General features: G+C 34.6%; 3 protein-coding genes across 3 annotated transcripts in view; 1 reads left to right on the plus strand and 2 right to left on the minus strand.

The window, feature by feature from the left end:
- LOC110023965 (MADS-box transcription factor 6-like) overlaps nucleotides 1-7,123 on the plus strand; it is a gene marked incomplete in the record, with an annotated part of 54,412 nt that extends 47,289 nt beyond the window's left edge. The window contains 2 exon segments of the mRNA XM_020723641.1: nucleotides 5,246-5,379; nucleotides 6,872-7,123. Coding sequence (XP_020579300.1) covers nucleotides 5,246-5,379; nucleotides 6,872-6,956 — 219 coding nt within the window.
- A 1,728-nt stretch (nucleotides 7,124-8,851) lies between these two features.
- Nucleotides 8,852-11,316, minus strand: LOC110023954 (caffeic acid 3-O-methyltransferase-like). Its single transcript, XM_020723616.1, has 4 exons — nucleotides 10,793-11,316; nucleotides 9,706-10,019; nucleotides 9,568-9,632; nucleotides 8,852-9,439 (listed from the first exon to the last, which is right to left on the minus strand). The coding sequence occupies exons 1-4, from the start codon at nucleotides 11,203-11,205 to the stop codon at nucleotides 9,143-9,145; spliced, it is 1,089 nt and encodes a 362-aa protein (XP_020579275.1). The 5' UTR covers nucleotides 11,206-11,316; the 3' UTR covers nucleotides 8,852-9,142.
- Nucleotides 11,317-20,969: 9,653 nt separating this feature from the next.
- LOC110023969 (caffeic acid 3-O-methyltransferase-like) lies at nucleotides 20,970-24,111 on the minus strand. The gene is made up of 4 exons (XM_020723648.1): nucleotides 23,687-24,111; nucleotides 23,030-23,343; nucleotides 22,883-22,947; nucleotides 20,970-21,312 (listed from the first exon to the last, which is right to left on the minus strand). Exons 1-4 carry the CDS (start codon nucleotides 24,070-24,072, stop codon nucleotides 21,016-21,018), a joined length of 1,062 nt encoding a protein of 353 aa, XP_020579307.1. The 5' UTR covers nucleotides 24,073-24,111; the 3' UTR covers nucleotides 20,970-21,015.
- Between the last annotated feature and the right edge of the window lie 1,080 nt (nucleotides 24,112-25,191).

The following is a 25,191-nucleotide window of genomic DNA, read 5'->3' on the forward strand; positions in this document are numbered from 1 at the left end:
TTCCCAATTCCCTTCCACTTACCCACTTCTCTATCTAGTTCTTCCTCAAAGATTGACTCCTCCTCTCTCTCTCTTTAATCATAGAACTTGTACGTTCTCTCTCCTATCCAAAAATTAGATGGGAGATTTACATTCTCGCTGCTTGAGCAAGCAAGGTGGAGAATGAGGGAACCCTAATTAAAGTTTCTAGAAATATCATGTGCACGTGATCTCTTTGTATATATAGGCTACCTTTTACTATGCATATAATCGGCTGCTTGCTTACTTGGTGCTTCCATCAAGCATCCAAATGACATTTTTATCAAGGCTCTTTATGTTGTAGCTTTATGTTGTAGAAAAATTTCATACTCCGGATCCATTTCAACCATGAAGCTTTTTTGCCCTCTTTCCATTTAATTGTTAATCATTTACCATATGAAAGAGATACATAACTCAATATCTACTCCACAAAAGTCGACAACAAGATATTCAACATCTACATGCAAATAGCAAGCTGAGTTTCTTGATTCATATTTAGTTTTTGTGGGTTTTGTATTAGTTAGACAACTAGTGCCCTTGATATTTAAATATTTAAATTTAAACTTTGTGAGTGATAAAATTAAATCTAAAATCTCCCCCTCTCTCTCTCCCCCTCTCTCTCTTAACACACACACACTGAAAAAGTATTAGCATGAATCTCGAGGAGATTTGACAGCACAGATATGACAAGGCGTTCCAAAGGAGGGTCCGCCGATAGGAAGTTCGGAGGCCCAATTGTATGATCAGAAGCATCAATACCAAGATTAACCAAGACAACCAAACGGCTCGAACCTGAGCGGTTCTACCAGAAGTGAAGTGTAGGGGAATCCAAGTTATTCCCCATGATAAAGCCAACCTAAGGGAAAAGCTAGCCCCTCGGGTCCTACAATTTTCTCGGAGGCATTCAACTAGGAAGGAAAACCTTATTTCGTTTAGGGGGACTCACTTCCACCCTTAGTTTGTTGAGGAAAGAATATCTTTATCCATTTAGGTGGTCTTACACCGTACCTACGATTTTGATCTAACATGCTTGTTACATTAGGGAGGAATGCCTTATTCCATTAAAGGGTGTCTCACAACCAACCTAAGAGGTAAACAAGGTAATCAGATCGAGAATGGTTGGATTATCTCGTGTAATTTAAGTCGCCTGTTATGCTCCATCATAAGAAACCGATCAAGATTTAACTGTGGTTCTCGTCGAGTGAAGCTTGGGGATGAAAGGAGCTCTATCTGGTCCGTATAAGAAACCGACACAAGCTTGATTTAACTGTGTTATGCTCCCTCATAAAAAAACCGACACAAGTTTCTTGGAAGAGCTCCATCAGTTTTACAGTCCTAATGAGTGTCTCGTTCGCTGGAATCGAGCCGAAGAGTTTTTGAGAGAACTTGGGAGCCATTGGGAATAAATGCGGAGAGAGGAAAGCTTTGGGAAGAAAGAAAAACTAGAGAAAGAGAATGGAACAGTCACGTGATAAAATGAACCCTTGGCCCTATTTATATGAGTAAGGTAGTTGAACAGCCGTAGGGGAAAAAGCTTCATTTGCCACCCTAGAACCACGATGACAAAGAGTCACGTTGACAAATAATTCAAGACAAAATAAAATAAAGTTTTATTTCATAAAAAAAATTGCAAAATAACACTCGAAAGCTACTGTGAGGAAATATTTTATAAAAATATTGTTCGTCGCTTCAGCCAAGACAAACTCTCACTGAAGCAGTCTCTTGTACAAAACCTCGCTCCTTAAGCTAAAGCTGTCTACCGATTGATCTCCACCTTGAGCTAGGATGTAAAGAAGCCTCTTGAACGACCACCAGTTCTGAGTGAAGTGTCGTTGTTTCCTCACGAAGGATGGTCATCTCTACATGGAGGGCGGTCTTCTCTCCCTCTATCCGATCCACCTTCTCAATACAAGCTAGCAGCCCACACATTTCCTCATCTTGAGGAAAGCCAGCCGTCGCGGCAAAGGAGTCCTCCATCTCTCGCAGGCGGTGAGTCAGTGATTCAGGGAAAATCTGGCTTTCTTAGATCGCCTCTACTTAAGCCTCGCTAGGCTTGTCCGAACAGTTTGTGCCTTCGTCCTTGCCTGGGAGTCAACTGCCTTCAGTTGGTCCTTGAGTCACAGTAGCTGACGCTCGAGTCGAGTTTGGGCTAAGGTTTGCTGAGAGAGAATCAACAGTCATGATCTCTGTGACATAATGAGCTGCACCAAAATACATCATAAAGAGGAATTTCAGAAAATGAAAATTAAATCGAGCAAGACCGAAATTTTTTCGTACCAAGGACTCGATCCCACTCGAACGTGGTAGACGGTACCTCACCCTCACCAGCTTTCTCCCGTGCCATGATTGGCGGTAGAGCATCAGCTATCTCTTGTACCTCGACGGTGTCACATTGTCGGTCGCTCCCAGTTTGGCTCGATCCGCAGACATGGTCTGACCTTCGACAGGAAGCAGAATCGACGACTTGGCTGGAGAAACCGTTGGCTTGGAAGGAGGAACCACAAGCTTAGGAGGATCAATCGATCGACCTTCGACCTCTAGTTGAGTATTTTCTTGTTGGCGGCCATAGAGCAAATTGGATGATCTCACCTGGTACTCTCGATTAGGTGTCTTCTTCTTCTTCGACACAACCTTGTTGTTCTTCTTCTCTCCCTCTAGTCGAGGCTACGACTTCATCTCATCGAAGGCCTTCATATAGGTTGCCTTATCATACGCCTTGGATCACGTCGCCGTTCTGCCTACCATGTTCTCGCTCAGAGTTCAGACAACTCAAAATAAGGAGAAGAAAGGGAGAGAGATGAAATATATCGTCCCTTCACGCTCTATTTATAGAAATGTTGGACACCAAAATCTAAGGAATTCAATTATTGAATTATTGAATTGTCATAAATAAAATTTATTTTTGCATTAATTTCTTTTGTTTTTATCGCAACATGACTTTCAAGAATAAAGAGAATCAGTGAACTAAATATGTATGCAAAAAAGTGTCAGCATAAATCTCAAGGAGATCTGACGACACAGACAGGATAAGGTTTGTCAAATGATGGCCTACCAATAAGGGACTCGGAGGCCCAATTGTTTGATCGTAAACGTCAAGTCCAATATTGAACAAAGCAACCAAGCCGTTCGAATCTGCGGTTCAACCTGAAGCGAAGTGCAGGGAATCCAAGCCATTCCTCACGATGTAGCCAACCTCATGGGAAAGCTAACCCCTCGGGCCATACAGTTCCCTGGCATTCAACTGCCACCCAAAACATCATGAAGAATCACTGAGACAAGCTTCAGCCATCCCTCAAAACCTCTTCTTCTAAGGACAACTACATATAAGATTACGGTGATTCATCATCTACCAGATAACTTAGCTCTGCCTTGTCTACAGGAGTTCATTGTAAAAAATTGAGGGTTCGCGGCCAGACTTGATCAATAGATTGACACAACTTAGTTGACCGAATCAATCTTGCTGACCCTTTGCTAGTAAGAGTCCAGCCAACCAACAAATTCAAACCCAAAACGATCAACACATCTCTCTAATTTTGCCAACTGGCACAGTCTATTAATGGCTCGCGAGTCTAGCCAGTCCAACCAGCCAATCTTTAGAGCAGCCAGGCTCTAGGCCCACATTCGTACAGTCTTCACTAGAGCAGATGCATAAATGTAACCTCATATATTGTACCCCCATTTCTTTGTCATTAAGGGATCATTCATATCACTATTCACTACCGTGCATTTCTCTTTCTCCCTCTCTCATGTCTTACACTCTATTCCTTGGGTGTGATTCACAGATAAATTAGGATCCAACAATATTATTATATATATTAGAAGTAATATTAGCAAAAAAGACCTTGGTGCATGGAGAAAAAAATAAAACATTTTTCAAACTTTTATTTGCCTTTTCTTGTTATTGGATGTTACTAATTCAAATTTCATATATGGAAAAATCATATGTATCATTCATTTGTTCCTTAGTTATTAAAATTAACAAGGAAAGTTAGATGTCAAAATAAAAGATGACATCAGTATTGGTGGTGTTTAAATTTTCTGATATCTTTGGCCAATTTATTTAGTTTTTATCTTATATGAATCCTTTTTGAGTAACTCAACTTTTCTCTTGAGCCCATTATGTTCAATAGGATTCATTTTATAATGGGGAAAATTGAGAGGATGTGAATCATAGACTAAATTAATGATGTATTGAATGAACCTTAATTGTGGGCAACGTATTAGGTAGTTAATTTATTAGGTGCAACATTATTAAATTAAAAAAAAAAGTGAGAGACTATCTACAAAAGCTTAATATTTTTATAGCCTTTTAACACAATAGATATAATTTTTTAAAGATTTAACTTTATTAAGTTGATGTACTTTTTTTTGATATAATTTTTTAAAGATTTAACTTTATTAAGTTGTACTTTTTTAGCTTATGTGATTCATAATGTTAATCTTGGTAATTATTTAATTATTTTTATTAAGCATCATATATGATGGACTGATTTGATTTTTTATAAAATCAAGGTTGAGAGTCATCCTAAATTATAGTCAATGAGAACACCTGCTTAGGTTTACACGTGTCTAAGCATCATTGAGAAAATTTTATCCATTTCTTTCAAATTTATTCCCTAATAATAAATTTGCACTTTCATTCTGTGGTCTAAAATAAGGAGAAAACATTTGTTTCATCTCAAGATCAATGCAAGTCATTTGGCATAAATAGATCTTTATCAATTCCTCAAGAAAACACAGCTCTAAAGAGAATTGGAAATATTTGAAACCCGTTTACTGAAGAAATTGTCATATTCTCTTTTTATTCTCAAACTAGACTATTTCCATTTTGCTGCTTGTATCATGCTTCAATAAAAATTGCTTTTTTTTGCGGCTATGTTGTCAGAGTTGTAGTGTTTGTAATGCTAGAAGTTTGGAAAATTTACATGTATACCACACAATTCCTATGTATTTCCGTGTCTAATGCTCAAAGTTTGAAATTTACACTTATAACACCTTGCTGTCATAAACTTATGCATGAAAGTGTGTATTCACTTTTAAAAAGTTGGTGACGGTGGTATTTTTGATATGATGTTAAAAAATTATGTGTTATGCATGCAATATGAATGTTTAAGTGTTAGCTATTTAAATACAAAATAATTGTGTGGTATTTACGTAAATCTTCCTAAAAGTTAATTTATTTCAGTCATCAACATATTGTATAGAACTAACAATCCTTGAATTGCAGCTTGCGGCAGAATATAGACCTATGAGATCAATCCACAAATCCTGGGGACACGATGCTGTAGCCCCAGCTGGTGCATTCTCTAATTATCCTAATCATCCCAATGTCGTGGACGCTGAACCCACACTTCAAATTGGGTAAGAACATACTTAAATTTTATATGAAGACCAGTTTGTTTGTCACATACTTTTTCAGGTTTATTGTCACAAAATAATTATTAATATTATTATTGTTTGTTGATGTCGAATGGTTTTGGTATGCTATCATATTGATGTTGTATTATGAGAAAGATGGCTAATCACAACATCATCACGTGGAGATAAAAAAATGAATAAAATAGTGATGAAGAACCTCCAAAAGGGTGAAACAGTACCTCATAGAGCTTATGTTTTCCAAATGGGATATAAGAAAGAGAAAGTCATGGAGTCATAATCCATTGTGTTGGCTATTTAATCTAAGGAATTATTTTCAGTGATATGCAGGCAAGATGAATGATCACTCCAAAATAAATAATAATAAATAAGTTAATCACCCCTAAAATTCGAATTATATGACTTTTTTTACCAGTGAAATCTTGGATCAAAAGATAAGTAAATAAATAAAAACCATTTTTGACATATGGACTTCAAAACCAATGAATTCCACTTTGCATTGTTTAATTGGATTAAAGAATTTTTCGTTCTCTTGAGTTTTTGTAGATATATAGGTGTGTTTAATTGGTAGTTTGAATGCTATATGATTGAGGCTGCTTGGTTTGATTTTGAACTTTGGTATGATCTGTGTATCTCATTGGGTTTAGTAGATTAATTAATGTCCTACAAAAATGTCTTACGTAGAAACAAACATGGTTTAGGCATGCAATATTCACAAATTGTGCCATTAAAAATGTTTTGGGGATTTCACATGTAATTGCAGTTGTTCTAGAATTTCACTATAAAAGAGGTGCACAATTATTAAGCTTCATTACATAAGAGATTAAAAATGAAAATGTTGAGATTGCATGAGACTTTAAATTTCTCTTATAAAATTTCAGCATCTTCTTCATAATGAAAATTAGAGCCATGGAATGGTAGTCATAAATTGGCCGAACCTATATAAAAATTCTTGGTATTTTTGTGCTTTTATTTTCTTCCCTTTATGTGTTTTCGGTGAACCGAGTAAAATTGCAAACCCATTCCCAACATTGCTAACCTCTACAAAATTTCAGCTTTAAAATATTTTGGAAGACTTACATACATATTACTCAATTCTTATGCACATATTACTCAATTCTTATGCATTTACCTATCTAACCCCTAAACTTCAATTTTTACATACATACCACCTTTACCAATGCATGAAAAGGTGTATTTCACTTTCTCAAAGTTAAAATGGTGGTATTTTTTTATGTTATATGAAAGATTTGCATTGTATAAATATAAAAAGTTAAGCATAGGTGTTAGATATGTAAATACATAGGAATTGGGCGGTATGTATGTAATTGCCCCTAATATTTTTGATATAAAGTTTTTGGTCATCTCACCATTGACAGGTTGCATCTCTGCTCCAAGTAATTACTTCTAGAAATTCCCAGAACACAAAATTTTCCTATTTTTATCTCCTCTATAAATTAAAATTGCTTCTCATCAGGTATCATCACCATGAACCATCTGAAGAAACTAATCAGAGGAACGTTGGAGCTCAGAACAATTTCATGCGGGGCTGGACTCTTTGATAAATATGGTATCCAGACTTACAGTTTGATTCCTTAGTTGCTATTTCTTTTTTATTAACTTGTTTGTTCTTAATTCCCAATACATTTTGGTAAGCGACTGATCCACCCAATTACTGCTTTTATTTTGAAAAAAAGTTATAACTTTTCTTGTGCTTGGGATGTTACTTTGATCTCTGGTAATATTAGTCTTATGGTTATAATTGTCTTCTTTAGGATTTTAATTGTCTTCTGCTTAATTATAGGGGCATTTACATGGATACCACCTAATTCTTATGTATATACACATCTAATAACTGAACTTTGCTTTTTACATTTTTACCATCCAAATCTTTCATATCACACTAAAATTCCACAGTTTTATCTTTTAGAAGGTGAATACACCTTTTTACGCATAAGTAAGGTGGCTTGTGTGTAAAAACTAAAATTTTGGTATTAGATATGTAAATACATAGGAATTGAGTGGTATATATGTAAATCTTCCTTAATTATATTTGGCTATCTAAAGGACTAACTGCAGTATTATCTTTACCAGTGATGAATCTGCTATTTTACTTGTGACTGGGTGTTCCAAATTGCTTAAGATTATTGTGGTTTGGTTTCTCTGCTTTTTGAAGGGGTTGAAAGGCATTGTGGAAAAACATTTTTGGCAAACAATTTCAAAATTCCATCCTAGAAGTAATTTATTTGAATACATTTTTTGAAAAATTTGACCAGTGTTGATTATTTTTTTCCTGCTTATTTTGCTGCTATTAAGATGTCAAACAAAACATATCTTTTACATACGTGGCGCACACTTTTTATGTATTTACTTATCTCAACTTTCATAAAGATTTGAGTGGTGTATGTGTAAATATGAAGGTTTAGGTGCAAGATATGTAAATACATAAGAATTATGTGCTATGTGTGTAAATGCCTCAATCTTCTTTCTTAGCTAGTTCTAGCATTCTCTTTAAGCCTGCTTCTATAAGATTATCTCTTAGGGAAAAACTAGGTCACTTAACTTTTATCACCCCTTTGGTACTCCATTTTGTTGTGACTCATTCATTTCAAAATGCTTTTTTTTAGAGGAAAAGAGTTATCTATATGCAGATATAAATACATTTTCTCTATTTTCTTCATATTTATTCATGACATGATAATTTTTTAGAGGAAAAGAGTTATCTATATGCAGAGATAAATACATTTTCTCTATTTTCTTCATATTTATTCATGACATGATAATTTTTCTCATAATTTCCATTTTCAATTCAAATATTCAAACATTCTTTTTGTCATCTTTAATAAACTCATGGTCATATTATCCTTTTGAGATGTTTTTTTTCCTTCAAATATTCAAACATTCTTTTTGTCATCTTTAATAAACTCGTGGTATCATCACCTATGACGTTATATGTTCATATTATCCTTTTGAGATGTTTTTTTTTTTTGGTCTGTCATCAGCTTTCTCCACCATCAACATAGTTAGATTAGGTGTGCGAATACATAAGAATTGTGGTATGTATGCAAACCCCCTTAAAAATTTTAGTAATAGTTGCATACAAACCATGTCATCAGCTTTCTCCACCATCAACATAGTTAGATTAGGTGCGACGAATACATAAAAATCGTGGTATGTATGCAAATCCCCTTAAAAATTTTAGGAATTTACATACAAACCTCCTAAAACATTGATATTCACAATTTAATCGCCCAAATGATTTTTTTTGAACTACCAAACCGATGTATTTACACGTGCTACAATCAAATTATTGAGAATATGATAAAAATGAAAAATATGGGTCGGGTTTTTATCATGAATTTTGATATTTGAGTGAGAATTCTGAAAATGGATGAAGGAGAGGTTGATTTGTAAATATCAATTTTTGAGTGATCTGTATATAATTGTCCCAAAAATTTAATGAATTATTTGATCTGAATTCAGAGCAATCAAAGAACCATAACATACAATTCAAATCATCCTCGAACACACTGCATCATTTTGTATCATGCATCCAACATTCTTTTGAACTCCATTATAATCTATAACATGTTGTACAACGACAAAGGAATAGCATCACAAACCACTTCTAAATTTTCCTATTTCATAACACACCCATTCTTACCATCACATAAACCAAAATTCAAAAAGACAAAAAACTTGAACAACAGTAGAAAACCCCATCCGCAGTGCAGAATGAAACAATAAACTATTTGCTGAGCTCCATTATGGAAGCATTGGAGAAGTTGCAGAGAATGCTGAAGCCACTAAATCCAGCTTTTTTGGCCAATGCTCTGAACTCTTTCTCTGTCCTCTCCCTTCCACTCGGACTCTCCAGAAGCATTATGACGTCAGCGTGCAAGATGCAGTGAGTTAAATCCGTAGAATCTGGAGTTTCAGGAAGAATGGAATCTACAATTATCACCTTCCCGTTTTCTGGGACTGCTTTCCAGCAGTTCTTCAGTATCTTCAGGCTGTCCTCATCGTCCCAGTCATGGAGAACCCACTAATCAAACAAAATTAATCAGAACACCAAAACTTTAGTTTTTATATATATGCCAACTTCATTTTTCTTATAAACTTTTGTTATAATAATTAATTAACATTATTATTAAAAAATTAAATGTAATTCACCTTCAGGAACAAAGCGTCTCCATTGGGGATGCTTTCAAATACATCTCCACCAACATGCTCCACTCCTACATCAGCAGGTATACATTATGAATCAGTATTTTAATGTGTAATAGATTGAAGAATAAGTAGACAAATTACCAGGCAAAGCAGGCGCTTGAGCAATAACATGAGGAAGATCAAAATTAATCCCTTTAATATGCTTATGCTTTGTAGTAATCATACTCAAAGTCCCTCCAGTCCCTCCACACACATCCACAAGCACATTAATATTCTCAAATCCCTTATAAACTTCCAAAATATTCTTCATAATAATTATAGAATGGCTTCTCATCCCATCATTGAAAACCTTACTAAATCTTGGATCCTTAGCATGGTACTCAAACTCATTCAATCCATCATGAGCTCTATTGAAGGCCACCCCTCCATGCAATATTGCATCCTTTAAATGGTACCTTTTAACAAAAAATTAGAACAATATTAGCTCATTAAATTTTAAAATGCTTAAAAATTCATATTAAAGTTCTTAACCACTAAAATATATCCATACTGATTATAAATAGAGGCATTTAAATACATACCACACAATTTTTATGTAGTTATCTCTCTAGCATCTAAAATCTCATTTTTTTCATGCACACAACTCAAATTTTTAACATCACGTCAAAAATATTATCATCACAGTATTTTTAAAAGTGAAATACAATTTTTCATGCATAAGTTTATGACACCAAAACATTATGTATGTATTGGATATGTAAATACATAAAAATCATGTGATATGTATGCAAATTTTCATTATGAATATGATAAGAGCCATCAATGGTCTCTAGATCTATAGGGTTCATTATAGTCAAAATGTCAGATTATTCTTCAATTTTTCTAACTAGCCTTAAATAGTCATCCCTTGAAAGAGTATATATGAAAGCTATTTTAGTCACATTAAAACAGCGTGCGCTTAGTGCAGCTTATGCTTATCTAAAAACGTGGACCGCGGGGTTTGATCTGCGTTCCGCATTTAGTGTAAAAAATCAATAGTGTTTTCGGATAAGCTGCTCAAACGCAATTTCTAAACAGTGAGACAGTAATTTCAAAACGCCACCGCAGCGGATAAATTGCCCCACACGGAGCTTGGATTGATATTTTTATATATTCTATGATTAAAAAGATTATGAGATCATTTCGATTTCTTCTAATTAACATGATTATAAATCCATTAAATACTCACCAGCTCTCCATGGTGATCCAATCATTACTCATCATAGCAAGCGAAGCTAAGGAGACTCCATCTTCATTCGGCGTAAAATACTTGCAGACAAGCGTGGCGCCGTAGCGATGAACGGTGCGGCCATGCTCGTCGCTCTCCGTCGAGCAGGTGAAGACACGGTGGCTGGCAAGAGCACGAAGAATCCTCTCGAGCTTAGAAGCAACATGTTCACCTGTAGCATCGTTGATTAACTTGGCAGCAAAATCTTCAGCAGAGAGCTGAGCGCCAGGCCCGGCGGCGGAGAGAATCTTGAATAGGCCGAGCTCTATGGCGGTAGAGAGAGCCATGGGAAGAACAGAGAAGCTGCAGAGCGTTATGGCGTAGTTGCAGGCGTCCATTTCGGTCTGAATCGTCGGAAGAGATTCTGAGCCCATTGTGTGGAGGAAGTGTGGGTTTAGATGAGGAGGGAGATTTGATTTGGTTTTGATTTGTGTTTTTGGTGAATGATTCGGGTGGGATTTATAGATTGATGAAGAGATATATGGTAAAGGTGAGGTTTTGAAGACAAATATGGCGACAAGGTTAGCAGTTGCTTGATGACCAGTTGACCACGTGCTTAAGGGTAGATGCATCAAGTCTCAAGATTTTATTTGGTTTAATAAAAAGTAATGATATTTTTGATGTGATATAAATAAAATATTAGAGTTGTTTAATAAAAAGTAATGATATTTTTGATGTGATATGAATAAAATATTAAAGGTATAAATGTGAATAATAAAATTTAGATGCTATATATGTACATGCTAGTAGGGCTGTCAAAAAGACTCGTTGTTCACGAACAGCTCGTGTTCGGCTTGTTCGCTAAGTTAACGAGCCGAACACGAACAACACGAATAGTAATTCAAATATTAAAATAAAAAAAATTAAATCTTGCCCCAACCCTTAACATCTTTTGGCTACGTGACTAAGGTCGTCAAAACGACATTTTGTTCATGAACAACTCGTGTTTGACTCGATAAACAAACGAGTTGAACACGAACACACTTTTTGTGATTGAAATATAAACGAGCCGAACACGAGCTGAACCTAGGCTCGCTATTTACATCCCTAAATGCTAGACCTAATTATGTTGAGCGCATAGTTATCCCTCATGAATACTATAGTTTCTCTATATAAATAGTAAAATTAAAATTTTTTTTTTATTTAATTTAGATGAATGAGTAATTCTGCTCATCCTAGAAAATAATGTTTTTTTTTTCGCTAATATGTAAATAAGTTGGAAGTGGGTGCCATATTTGTAATTGCCACTAGGTCATTACAGAAAGGGGGAAAAAGTTTACATATATAACACTCAATTTTAGGTATTTATATATCTAACCTCTAAGTTTTAATTTTTGCATAAATATCATATTTTTGAATGCATGAAAGGTGTAATTCATTTTTTATGTGATATGAAAGAGTTAGGCAAAATTTAGGAGTTAGATATGTTGGTACAAATGAATTGGGTGGTATGTATGTAAATGCGTGTAAAAAACCGATTAACAAATAAGGACGGGTCAATTTACAAGTCAATAGGATATATAGGGAGAGAGAAAGTAGGAAGGCACGAGCAGAGCATAGTGGAGCTACTCCCCACGAGCATTATTTCAAGGTAGTGTCATTTTATACGGCACCTTCAGGTTTGAACAGTCAAAGGTTGGAGCGATTATTGTGCTCGCACGTATGGTTGTGTGCGCTCTTCGATTACAGTTTTACATCCCGGCTATATAACAGTGGGACCCACTGTCATATAGCGGCGATGCACGGCTATGAGTTCTGCGTGCGCTCTCTGCACGCAGTAATTAGACCAAAGGTTGACTAATTTATTTGTACAGGATGAGCAGTTTGTAATCTTCAAAAAATATTTAGGGTATTTACATGCATACAACCCACATCTTATGTATTTACATAACTAACTAATTTTTTTTCTTGCAATTATATAATTATACCACTTATATATTTCATTAGCTTCAATCGAACCCGACAAGTTCCATTAAGCTCGATTAGCTCAATTTGGCCTGACCAGTAGCTTTATTTGGTCCAACCACAACTCCAATTGGCCAGGCTAGCTCAGTTCGGTGCAGCCACCAACTCCGGGCGGCCGTCTCCGGCCAACTGTATAGGACTAGAGGTATAATTGTTATTTTATAAAAATCATTCTCTTACGAATAAAGAAATACTATTTGTAATTAAGTGAGAAAAATCTAATAGATATCATTTATTATTCTCTGTCTCCATGCTTAAACTTTATTCATTCGCTGTGATTCATGGACTATCTCGGATTCAACACTGACCTGACCGGGTCGACTAAAGAAGACCAAGTTTAGCAGATTCTTTGGACAATCTCAATGCTTTAAACTACGATTGAGAATTTATGGCATGCAATATCATATTGAAATATCACAAATTTTAAAAATTTTTTAATAAAATACATATTTTTATGCATAAATAAGATTGAGTATATGCAAAATTAGAACTTTTAAGTCTTAGTCATGTAAATATATAAGATTTGAGTGATATTAATGTAAATCGTCCAAAAATTAAAAAAGAAAAAAATCATCATCGACGTTACCATCTAAGGGTCCGTTTCGGGCAGCTTGTGCGTTTTAGGATAAGCTGCTATAAGCAACTTCTCCTGAAACGCGGCCCGCAGGCCGGCTGCAGGGGTCGACCCGCGGCCTACGTTTAGTGTAAGAACCTAAACACAGTTTCAGATAAGCTGACGAAACGCGCGAACCAAACGGTATGACGACGTTTTGAAAACGCCGCCCCCACTTATAAGCTGCCCCAAACTGACCCTAAATCTTCTTCATAATATGATCATTAAGAGATTACTATAAAATCATATTTTCTCTTGTTTCAGTTTGCTTACTGTATCTTCAAACTTTCTGCAACAAGGCTTGACGACCAAGTTAAAATATTTTAGAACTCTGATGGCAGTTCCATAACAATTCCGTTCCATACCAATTCCAGTCCAGCCGGTGTTTACTCTTTGCTTCGAAGCTATTCCAGTTCGTGTTTGCTCCAACACCATCTTCCATTCATGTTGTTTCAGGTTCTACCCTACCTCTTTAAGAATATTACAAATTTGCACTTGGTTTTGCTTCAATAATTCTAAGAAAGGAGTGCAAATAATTGTTATTTTCTCCTATCTGTATCATTATACATTTGGAATGCACGTGCACGAATCTCTAGGAGATCAAAAAATATTAAAAATTGAAAAGTACAATTAAGGAGGGACCACCATCCTGAGTAGTAGTTTGAACCAAAGTCAACCAGACACGATAATTTGTCCTAGATTCCACTAGACAAGTTGTCCAGATGGTCTGAGTCCGAACTTGAGGAATGACTTCTCCTCAATACCATCAATCACCTCACAGATGCCCCAGAGGTTCCTTATCAAGGACCCAAAAGTAACCATGCACTAAATCATCCCTTTGGCTCTTATTGTTGAGGAGTGAGCTACATATCGGGTTATGATGATTCACCCTCCGCCCAATAGCCTAGCACCACTCAACCAAAGAGAGCACCTCACTAGGGATCGATGATCGATAGTCAAACTAGAATATTCGACCGGCAAAGCCAAGTCAATCAAGCTAGTCCTGCCGACTAGAGAACATCGAAGGCCAACGGACAAACTCAATTCAACATAGTTAAACGAGTAGGTCATGACTAACTAAGGCGCACCGAGCTCAGCCGACTAAATCAGAGGGTAGCCGAGCCATAGGTCCATACATGTTAAATATCTAAAATATGTAATAATACCCTCATTAAAACATAGACAAACATGTAACTTTATATATTATATCCCCTCAACTATGAATATAGGATCCTGTTATAAGAAAAGAACTAATGAAAAATACCTTCTACTGTTCATTACTGTGCACTTATCTTTCTGTTCCCCTCTTTTTCCATCTCCTAGTTTATGCTCTAACACTTGAGTTATGATTCATGAACAAATTAAAATTCAACATCCTAAAAAGTGTAGTGAACATGGATCATGCCACAGATAAGATGGGAAGTAACACATAGAGAAGAAAATTGCAGCACAAATACTGGTAACATGGAGTGCATTAGAGAGTTTGTAAACCATTTGTCCCAGAAGCTAAGGGATCATATGCAGAATGCCATCTAAGGGCATTGACTTAGAAAAGGGAGCAACGCCCCTAAGAGGAAGGGCCGACGGTCAACAATCGAATAGTACTCTTAACCCTGAAAAGAAAAGGATATTCATAGTACTTTGATAGTGTAGGCTTGACGTCAATTGATAGACAGCGGTTTGACACATTGAGATGCCCAACCAAACAAAAAACACATTCTCTCAGTAAATCTCTGAGGCTGAACCCCCATAAAGGTTCAAAATCCGGACACAGGAATCTTATAAGGGCCACACTAATCCAACCGACCACATAGTCTTGTTTGAGTTGATTGTATGTTTGTTGAGGATCACAAACACACTAAAGTGTTGTCTTTTCTTCGTTATGATGAGGGAGTGAGCCCCTCAGGTGATTCAATATATTTCCACCAAGGGTGATCACCTCATTTGTTGACTTCAAGCAGTTGTTCATGTCATAATTTGCAAGCACCCGGAAGCCCCAAGAAAATTCACAGTTCCTTCTCCAGATCAGACAAGGGCATAATGAACTTTTTTGCTCATTCATCACTTGTTTCCTAAAGGAAATGCTGAAAGTGTGGCATTTGGAACCCATAGTAGCACGCCCCGCCCTAGTCTAAAGGCTGAAAGAAGTACCATTCCACATGCTTTAGGCCTGCGGTGACCAAAGACCTTAGCTGAGTTGTTGGAGTTAACCAACACTCGTATGTCAATCGAGGTATACAACTCCATCCCTGCTTTTGCCAAAGCAGAGTCTTCCACCTGTCATCTGTAGAAGAGGGCCCCTACAAATGACAGGTGCAGAGTGAGGAGTGATTCACGTCCCTCCGCTTGCCTACATTATGAAGAAAATTGACAACCTTCAGACCACAAGAGAGCAGATAGGCCCAACAATTAAGGGAATCATGCCCGATATTCTGATCAACAATCGACTCGATACGATGAACAATAGGTATCCCACATCAAGGTTCCCATGACTACCCCATTGCAGGTATCAATGACTGAAACAATAGAAGGCATACAAAATAAGGAGTATTTTAAGAGTGTTCCCCTGATGAAGACTAAAGCTTACCTCCCACAACTCGGGCATCTCTTCTTCCTGCTAGATTTCGGCTACCGTAGCATAATAACACTCCATCTCATCTACATAGTAGCCACTGATCTGAGGGACATCCAACATCCATAAGTTTATTCCTTATAAATTTTGTAGATACTGGTTGTGTAGTCAATTGCCCCCTCCTCGCTCTTGGCTAGCATCCAGGTTACCTCAATTGTGCTGGGGTCAAACCCTGACTAGCATTCCTGAGGTAAGTCATCAACCAGTATCAAATTAGTTGCACCAAAAGATAATATAGGCAAAGGGAAAAAAAATAACCTAACCAGTAAGATTGAATCTCCTCATACCATGAAGCCAATCCAGTTTATACCATCCAATCAACACACCACACTCACTGGGAAACAGTGAAGTGCTCAGAGTCTTTTGTCTGCATGTTCGCAACAGAGTACCAACAGATTGCTAAGCCTCGGGTAACAAAGAATCCTTGTACTAGTTGTTCAACAAGTTGGTCTCAAGCCTCAACAAAAGGTTAGGTTGATGGACTGACACTTGGACCTCCCAAATTGCTTTCATCTTCCTCCCAATTCTTCCCCAGACGAGGATCTTGAAGTGAATCAGATGATCTCACTTGGTACGTCAGCTTGGCTGCCATCCACTTCTTAGAAGCGAGTTTCTTCTTTCTATTTTCACTCTACGATCTCTAACAGAAGCTCCTATCGGGTTACAGTGATTCTCCTTGTTAAGGAGTGAGCACTTCATCGGGTTACAGTGATTCACCCTCTGTCTGATAGCTTAACATCGCTAACAGGAGCTCCTCATTGGGGATCAAAAGAAGGCAGTCCAAGTAGGCCTTATCAACCCAAGCTCACCTAACCAAGTTAAAAGGTAGCCGAGCAATAGACCCAAACATATTAAATACCAAAAATATCTTGAAATGTCTTTATTAGAGCAAGGTGAACATGAAAGTTTAAAACTGCTTCCCTTTATATAGGGGATTATTTTACAAAATAGATAAGATATTTTTTTATTCATTACTATGCACTTCGCTCTTTCTCTCTCTCTCTCTCTCTTTCTCCCTTCATGTATTATGCTCTAACTCTTGAGGTGTGATTCACATACATATCATGATTCAATAGTACGATTTTCCGTATATGCAAACAACCAATTAGTGAGAAGTACACTCAGAATGTACCACAATCACTCCCGTCCTATTAGATGTTTGCACAGGCCGACATTGTTACGTAATATTTTCTCTTTCTTAGGCCCAAAAATATCATGCCTACCTTTGAAAATATAAGATTACTTGAATGTGTTATGTCTAGGGTTTTAAACATTGAAGGATTTTTTATGATGATTTAGAAAATGATCACCTGACCATATATGACCAAGAGTGGGATCAAAATATTTAATTTTTTCGAAGTACCGAAATAAAAAAATATCTGGAGGGAGATCAAAATTATAAAATTGCAAAAGCTACATAAAAAAATATTTCTTTCTCTGTAGTTAAGAATAATCCCTCCATCATAAACATTTCTTCAACCTCTCTCTCTCTCTCTGTATATATATATATATACATATGCATGTATGTATGTATGTAGTATACATTTTGTTACAAAACCTTTAAGATTTACTTAATCCATAACATATATAATCAAACTTCAGTGGCACATATCGAAAGTAAAAAAACAATAGGGACAAATTACTCAAAAAAAAAAGTCAATTATAAATATGTTAGATTTTTTAGCCAATAACACTATTATTTTGATATAAACTTAATACATAACTAATTATGTATAGTAAACAAAATTTATGTTTATATAAATTCAATCCTAATAAAATTCTTTTTTATCAAACTTTAAATCAAGAATATTTTGAGTCGAATTATTTTGGGGGCATTTAGCACCTATGTATTTACTGTTTATATACATTATGCCTAAAATTTACCTTTTTTGCTTCTCTACCTTCAAAATACAACATATCAAATCAAAAATATTATCATCTTAGCTTTTGAAAAGTTAAATACTTTTTTTATACATAAATAAGGTGATATGTGTGTAAAAACTTAAAGGGTTCCTTTCACTTTTTAAAAGTTAATAATAATGATATTTTTAATGTTATGTTAAATATTTGAGTGGTATGTATATAAATATAAAAGTTTGGAGGTTTATGTATGTAGATATATAGGAATTATGTGGCATGTATATAAATGTCTTCTTGATCTTGAATATACATGATTACTTCTTTTTTTTTCAATTTTTTTTTTTATTTTTTTAATTTTGTACTTTGAGCACTGAAGCATATGTTGACTTTAGAGAAATTGATATTAATTTTAATAATTTTTTGCTAGATCATATTAACTCAATCATGATTTATTGATACGGACCGAAATGCTGTGAAGGACTCGAGAATCACGCAAGTATATGTGTCGTTCAAGTATGTATGAAACAGAGTCCGTGCGTAGATCTCATGAAATATTTTGCCTACTGGTTTTGAATCTAACTTGAAGGTACAAAGTTATGTGATTTTGAAAAGTCACTAATCATAATTTTTGAAATAGTAAAACCTTAGCTAACAAGGTGAGAATTTCAATGAAGTTCTCTGATGCTATTAAAATACTCCTGTGAATTGGTCTACATGAATCTAAGTTTGATTAGATGTTCAATTATGGGTGACAATAAGAAGTAGATCTCCTCCTTATCCCCCAGGTGTCTAAGAATGTTTGACTATCAAACATGTTTAGTTCCCTAAACCAAGTGATTAGCTCAAAATTTTTTTATTTTTGTAAAGGATTGCACTAACCTAGAAACAATATTCTTATTCTCTTAGTTAATGTGTCTTAACTTAATTATTTCACTGAGAATTCTTCAAAAACTCAAAGATCACAATGAATTTTAACTACTCAACTGGTCATATTGAATGTAAAGAGAGAATTAAAGGTTAAAACACCACCCTGTAAAAATTTCAATAAAATCACACAATAAATCTAAGCTTTAAATTCCTGCATCACCAATTCAAGAGAGAAAAATAATTCCACTCACTAATCATACTTGAGAACAATAATATAATCATTTCATTTATAGGAAATGTATATAAAAAAAGTTTGAAAAGATAAAATCTAATGGAGTTCACCAAGAAGATTTCAAAATTGTCTCTCTTCCTTCTCCAAAATGATATGCCGAGATTACAAAAACAATTACACGCTTAGAAAATCTTACAATCACTCCACATTTCACTCTCTCACACTTGAACTTTATATCTAGTGTTCTCCTTAAGTCTCGTGCTCATTAACTCCCTCATTTTTCCTTTAGCAGAGATTTTTATGCCTTCCACCATGAATGGACGCCGGCTAAGTGCTCAAACCATTAAAAAAAGATGAACCGATTGGTGGCTAGGAGCTGGTATGCGACGCCTAGGCACTGTTTTCTAGCATCTGAGAGGTGGCGGCCCGTCACCCACTTTCAAACTGCTCAGGTCCTTGTGCAAGTGTTTGGGTGCCTAAGAGACCATATCTAGCACCAAGGCGCTTAGGTCATGACACTTAGGTGTCACTAACCCAATGCCTTCTTTTTACCTTCTCTGGATTCATGATTGAATTTTACTACTTGGGCACTTAGGCGCTCAGCTGTGGCACCTAGGCACTCCACCTCTACTTTGCTTGATTCTTTACTTATTTAGCTTCGATGAATCTTCTAATATAAATATTTCATATATAACCACACATATCATGAAAAAATGTAAAAGTACATGAATTAAGATAAAAATCACATAAAAATAACATGTATATTTGATGTACATCAAATACCCCCAAACTTAATTATTACTTGCCCTTTAGTAATTCAATATCTAAAGTTATATTCATTGAATTTAATGGTTGATTTGAGTTTAGGATCCTAGGGTTCTTTAATAAAGAGTAAATAAATTATCTATAATACTGCTTTCAATGGATCGAACTTGTCAGGTTGTAAGAACCAAGTTAGGCAACCATCGGCTCAGTGTACTAATGTACTGAAAGCCACCTCCCTTCAACCTCCTCTGTTTCATTTTGGGTTAGGGGAGGCATGAACTTCAAAAAGGTGCCATCACAACAAATGCTCATAACACCAATTTAAAACATATATTTCTGTAAAATAGAAACAAATATCTTATTATAATCATGTTCTGATTTGAATTTAATATAATATATTCTTAATATTTAAAATGAATTAAATAATGAGCAGGCATATTAGTAAAAGCTACAGCTAAACCTTGTTTATATTAAAACATTGTGTTGTTATTTCAAATCAAACAACCTTCTCCACTAACTAAAGAAGCCTAAAAGTTATTTTCTTAAAACTATTTTCAAAACAGCAATTAAACCACAGAAAATCTATTGCAATATTTACATGCATACCACAATTTTTATGCTTTTATATTTATATATTACACCCAACGTTTGATATTTGCACTTCTAACATCTTAGTAGGTTATAAAATTATGCATGAAAAATATGTACCTTACTTTTAAAAAGATAGTAACACTGATATTTTTATGAATGTTTATATATATATATATATATATATATGCCCCCAAATGTATATAAAATAATATGCTCTTAAAAATAAAAATAAAAATAAAGTATAAATTTGATCCCAAACCCAATATGCTCTTAAAAATAAAAATAAAAATAAAGTATAAATTTGATCCCAAACCTTACTTAAGTTTTGCTGAAAAATATAGTAAGTCCTTTAGAAAATTGGTTGTGTCACATGAATAACACGGGAGAAATATTCCCTTATGTTACTAGGCAGATTTTATTTTATTTTTTTCTGTCACCGTCACGTAGCGTGATTTCATTAGACTCTACACCTAACTCAACGTGCGGATGCAATATTTTCTCTTTTTAATACAAAACCTTTGAAATTCTGCAATCAACCCATAACACACATAAAGCTTCAGAGAAACAGACACGAGCAAAAGACGAACATTAATCACAAAAAGCACGTAAATGAGACTCAATGCATGACAATATAGAAGGAATAAATAAGCAGTACAGAACTATTTGAAGAACTCCATTATCCAAGCATTGGAGAAGTTGCAGAGAATACTGAAATCAGAAAAACCAGATTGTTTGGCCAACGCCCAGAACTCCTTCTCGGTTCTCTCCTTCCCACTTGGACTCTCCAGAAGCATTATTACGTCTGTGTGTAAGACGCAGTGCGTCAAATCTGTTGAATCCAGAGTTTCTGGAAGAATGGAATCCACGACTATCACCTTCCCTCTGTTTGGAATCGCTTTCCAACAGTTGCTTAGAATTTTTAGGCAGTCTTCGTCGTTCCAATCATGAAGAACCCACTGCTTGGACGTAATTAATCAATAAAAATCATTCATCACACATATGCGCTCTCTCTCTCTCTCTCTCTCTCTCTCTCTCTCTCTCTCTCTCTTCTTTCTTTCTATATATTTTACGATGCCAATCTTTCATATTACTTGAAAAGTATGAGCACATATTACATTAAGACTTCGAAATGAAAGGTACATTTGGATTCCAATAGTGACTGTGTTACATGAATACTCCGCTGTGTTACAGAAATATTCTATCAGCGTTATTTGTAAAAAATAAAATGTTATTCGAGTTTTATGTGATGTTATTTGATTACTTTGCAATATTATTAGAATATTCCCCATGTTACTTGATTTTGGGTTGTGTTATTCGGCATATTTCCCATGTTATTTTAATTTTCACTATGTTGTTGAAATAACACAGTCCCAAATCAACTAAGGCGGGGGAATATTCCAATAACACTTTCTTTTCCACAAATAACGCTGATAGAATATTCATATAACACAGCGATTATTACAATCCGAACTCAGCTCTACGTTCGACGTAATATTTTTTGAAAAATATCACTATTTTTATTTTGAAAAAGAAAAGTCCACCTTTTTTATGCATAAAAATGGTTGCACATATGTAATAATAAAATTTTAGGGGTTAGATATGTTAATGCAGAAAAAAAAAGGCCAATTGGTATGTATGTAAATTGTAAATCTTCCTTTTTTTCATGCTAAAATTGGAGCAAATTTTAAGGTGGAAAACATTTTTATTGAACCACATGATGATTTATTTATTTATTTATTTTGCAAGTTTATATATAATTTTAACAAGAAAAATATTATTGTGTTGTAAATTCATTAGTTGTGTCATTTTATTGATCCAAACTGATTCTTACTAATTAGACCAGATTACTAAGCCAAGAATAATGGCTAATGTCGTTGGTAATGCCTCATGAACATTTATACAATAAATTTTCTAGCCTCATAGATAATAAAACTATGATTAAACCAATCATAATGACTAAAATCATTCACAATTTTTGATGAAATTATTTATAATGAATTTTCTATTTAAAAGATATAATATTTATTTATTTTATATATTCTTGTTTTTATTGATAGTAGAGTATTATAAATAATATTTTAAGGGGAAATGATAGAACTTTCTTGTACAACATGTGAGGAGATTATGAATTATGTCCACGAGTAATTATTGCGTACGGAGAGCATACGCATGCCGCGTGCATTCTCTGATCACAGCCGCGCATCAACCATCCCTTAAATTTTTTTTATTTTTTTTAAATTTAGTAAAAGTAAGACCCACTGGCATAAGGGATGGTTGATGTGCGGCTGCGATCGGAGAGCGCATGCAGCTCTGCGCTATTTATTTCTGCAAAAATGAGGTTAAACTACGTTCTATTTTATCTTATTTAGAACAATTAAGCCAGAATATTCTAATTAAATTTTATTCATTGATTTATTTAATTTAAGTATGCTTTAATTATTACTATAAAGTATTAAAAAAAGTTCAATTATTTAACTTCATGTCTAATTAATACTATAATTGTGTCATCATTAAGTTTAATCTCACCTTCAACAATAAGGCGTCTCCACTGGGGATGCTTTCAAACACATCCCCACCAACATGCTCCACTCCTACATCAGCAAAATTTTAAGGCATACATTATGAATCAGTATTTTAATGTGTAATAGATTGAAGAATAAGTAGACAAATTACCAGGCAAAGCAGGCGCTTGAGCAATAACATGAGGAAGATCAAAATTAATCCCTTTAATATGCTTATGCTTTGTAGTAATCATACTCAAAGTCCCTCCAGTCCCTCCACACACATCCACAAGCACATTAATATCCTCAAATCCCTTATAAACTTCCAAAATATTCTTCATAATAGTTATAGAATGGCTTCTCATCCCATCATTGAAAACCTTACTAAATCTTGGATCCTTAGCATGGTACTCAAACTCATTCAATCCATCATGAGCTCTATTGAAGGCCACCCCTCCATGCAATATTGCATCCTTTAAATGGTACCTTTTAACAAAAGAATTGGCACAATATTAGCTCATTAATTAGTTCATATAGATCATGAAAGGTGTTATTTACACATAATTGCAGTTGCCCTTAAACAAACCCTTAATAAATCTTGCTAATCTTGATTTAATAAATTTTGAGAGGATAAAAACTTCAAACTATTTGACATAATTAGTTCTAAATTATAACAAACCTTGACAATCAATTTGACTATTTATTCAAAATCTAAAACAAATTAAAGATTAAAAAAAAAATTAAAGAACAATAAATCATAAAATAATGCAATCATGAGATATATCCATTACTCCTTTCACAGATTCTAAGCTTCTTATAAGTCACATACCAGCTCTGCATGGTGACCCAATCAGTACTCATAAGACTTAGCGAAGCCAAAGAAACTCCAGCCTCATCAGGGACCAAATACTTGCAGGCAGGAGAAGCGCCGTAGCGACGGACAGCGCGGCCATGGCCGTCGGTCACCGTCGACCAGGATAACACAGAGTGGCTAGCAAGAAGACGAAGAATCCTCTCAAGCTTAGAAGCAGTATATTCGTTTGCGGAATCATGAATCAGCTTTGCGGCGAGCTCTTCAGCAGAAAGCTGAGCTCCGGGTCCGGCGTCGGAGAGAAGCTTAAACAAGCCGAGTTCTATGGCTGTTGTGAGAGTCATTGGAAAAACAGAGTAGCTGCAGATCTTTAAGATCTGAATTTGATGAGATTCGGAGCCCATCGAAGCAGCAGTGGATTAGTTAAGCGGAGAAGATTTAGTCTGTTTGTGTTGTGAGTTCATTTATAATGCATTGGTGGTGGTATTTATAGGTGAAATGAAAATGGAAATTAGGGTTTCAGGAGGAGTGAGGAGGATAAGGGAGGACTTCCATGAGGCCATGTGCTTATGGTAGATATGGACTTGTGTATATATCAATCTAGATCTATAGAGAGAGAGAGAGAGAGAGAGTTGGTGATACCAATCATTATTTCACAATAGAGCAATATGTAAGAAATGACATGTAATAGACATCAATTTTGATGAATCTAAGGATAAAATCCGTATTTGCATATTTGTTTGTTCATTTTTATTTATTTTTTAATTCTTTAGGTTTCATTGCCCATATTAAGTGTAAAAGGATAATTAAAATAATATTTAAAATAAATTATTGGGTCAAAATCAGTATTTATATATCAATATATATATAATTTTTGGATTTGAGTGCCCATATTGAATGTAAACTGATAATTAAAATAATATTTAAAATAAAATGTTATTAATTTTAGAAAAATTAATTTTGGAATAAAATTACAAGATAAGGTAAAATAAAATTGTTAAGGCTTAAAACAATTTAGTTTTTGAAATGGATCTTGGCATGAAATCAAACTCATTCTCTGATGCTTGCTTAGTTTTCTCTGTCTTGATTTCATTACAATCAATTAAGTTATGAAGGGTGGTTGGTTTTCTGTGTTCCTTGTGATCATGAGTATCTTGGAAATATAAAATTTATTTTAAAATAAATAGCTAAATTTTTAGCTACTTTTTAAATTTAAAATAATTAAAAATTGCAAAAACATGAAAATGCCCTAAAATGTCCCTAGTTGTTCTATGGTCACTTGAGGCCCTTTAAAATATATTTTTTCTAATTTTTCTTAATTTAGTTATATATTTTTAAATCCTAAAAATGTATTTTCCTTAAATTTTCATTAAAATAAATATAATAAATAATATAAAAATCATAAAAATGAAAATTTTGTTTCCATGAGTTCTCTGGAGAGAGATTTAATAAAAAATTACAAAGTAAATTGTTGAAATTAAAATATATTTTCTATTTTATTAATCACTAAAATCAATAAATAA

The sequence above is a fragment of the Phalaenopsis equestris genome, unplaced genomic scaffold (assembly GCF_001263595.1).
Source record: "Phalaenopsis equestris unplaced genomic scaffold, ASM126359v1 Scaffold000237, whole genome shotgun sequence".
Lineage (NCBI taxonomy): Eukaryota > Viridiplantae > Streptophyta > Magnoliopsida > Asparagales > Orchidaceae > Phalaenopsis > Phalaenopsis equestris.

Excerpts from the sequence above, each read along its gene's own strand:
- LOC110023954 (XM_020723616.1), bottom strand. The coding sequence starts at position 11,205 with ATGGGCTCAGAATCTCTTCCGACGATTCAGACCGAAATGGACGCCTGC. Across the intron at positions 10,020-10,792 it reads TGGATCACCATGGAGAGCTG|GTACCATTTAAAGGATGCAA; the intron begins GTGAGTATTTAA and ends TTTTGTTAAAAG. Across the intron at positions 9,440-9,567 it reads GAGACGCTTTGTTCCTGAAG|TGGGTTCTCCATGACTGGGA; the intron begins GTGAATTACATT and ends TTGTTTGATTAG.
- LOC110023969 (XM_020723648.1), bottom strand. The coding sequence starts at position 24,072 with ATGGGCTCCGAATCTCATCAAATTCAGATCTTAAAGATCTGCAGCTAC. Across the intron at positions 23,344-23,686 it reads TGGGTCACCATGCAGAGCTG|GTACCATTTAAAGGATGCAA; the intron begins GTATGTGACTTA and ends TTTTGTTAAAAG. Across the intron at positions 21,313-22,882 it reads GAGACGCCTTATTGTTGAAG|TGGGTTCTTCATGATTGGAA; the intron begins GTGAGATTAAAC and ends ACGTCCAAGCAG.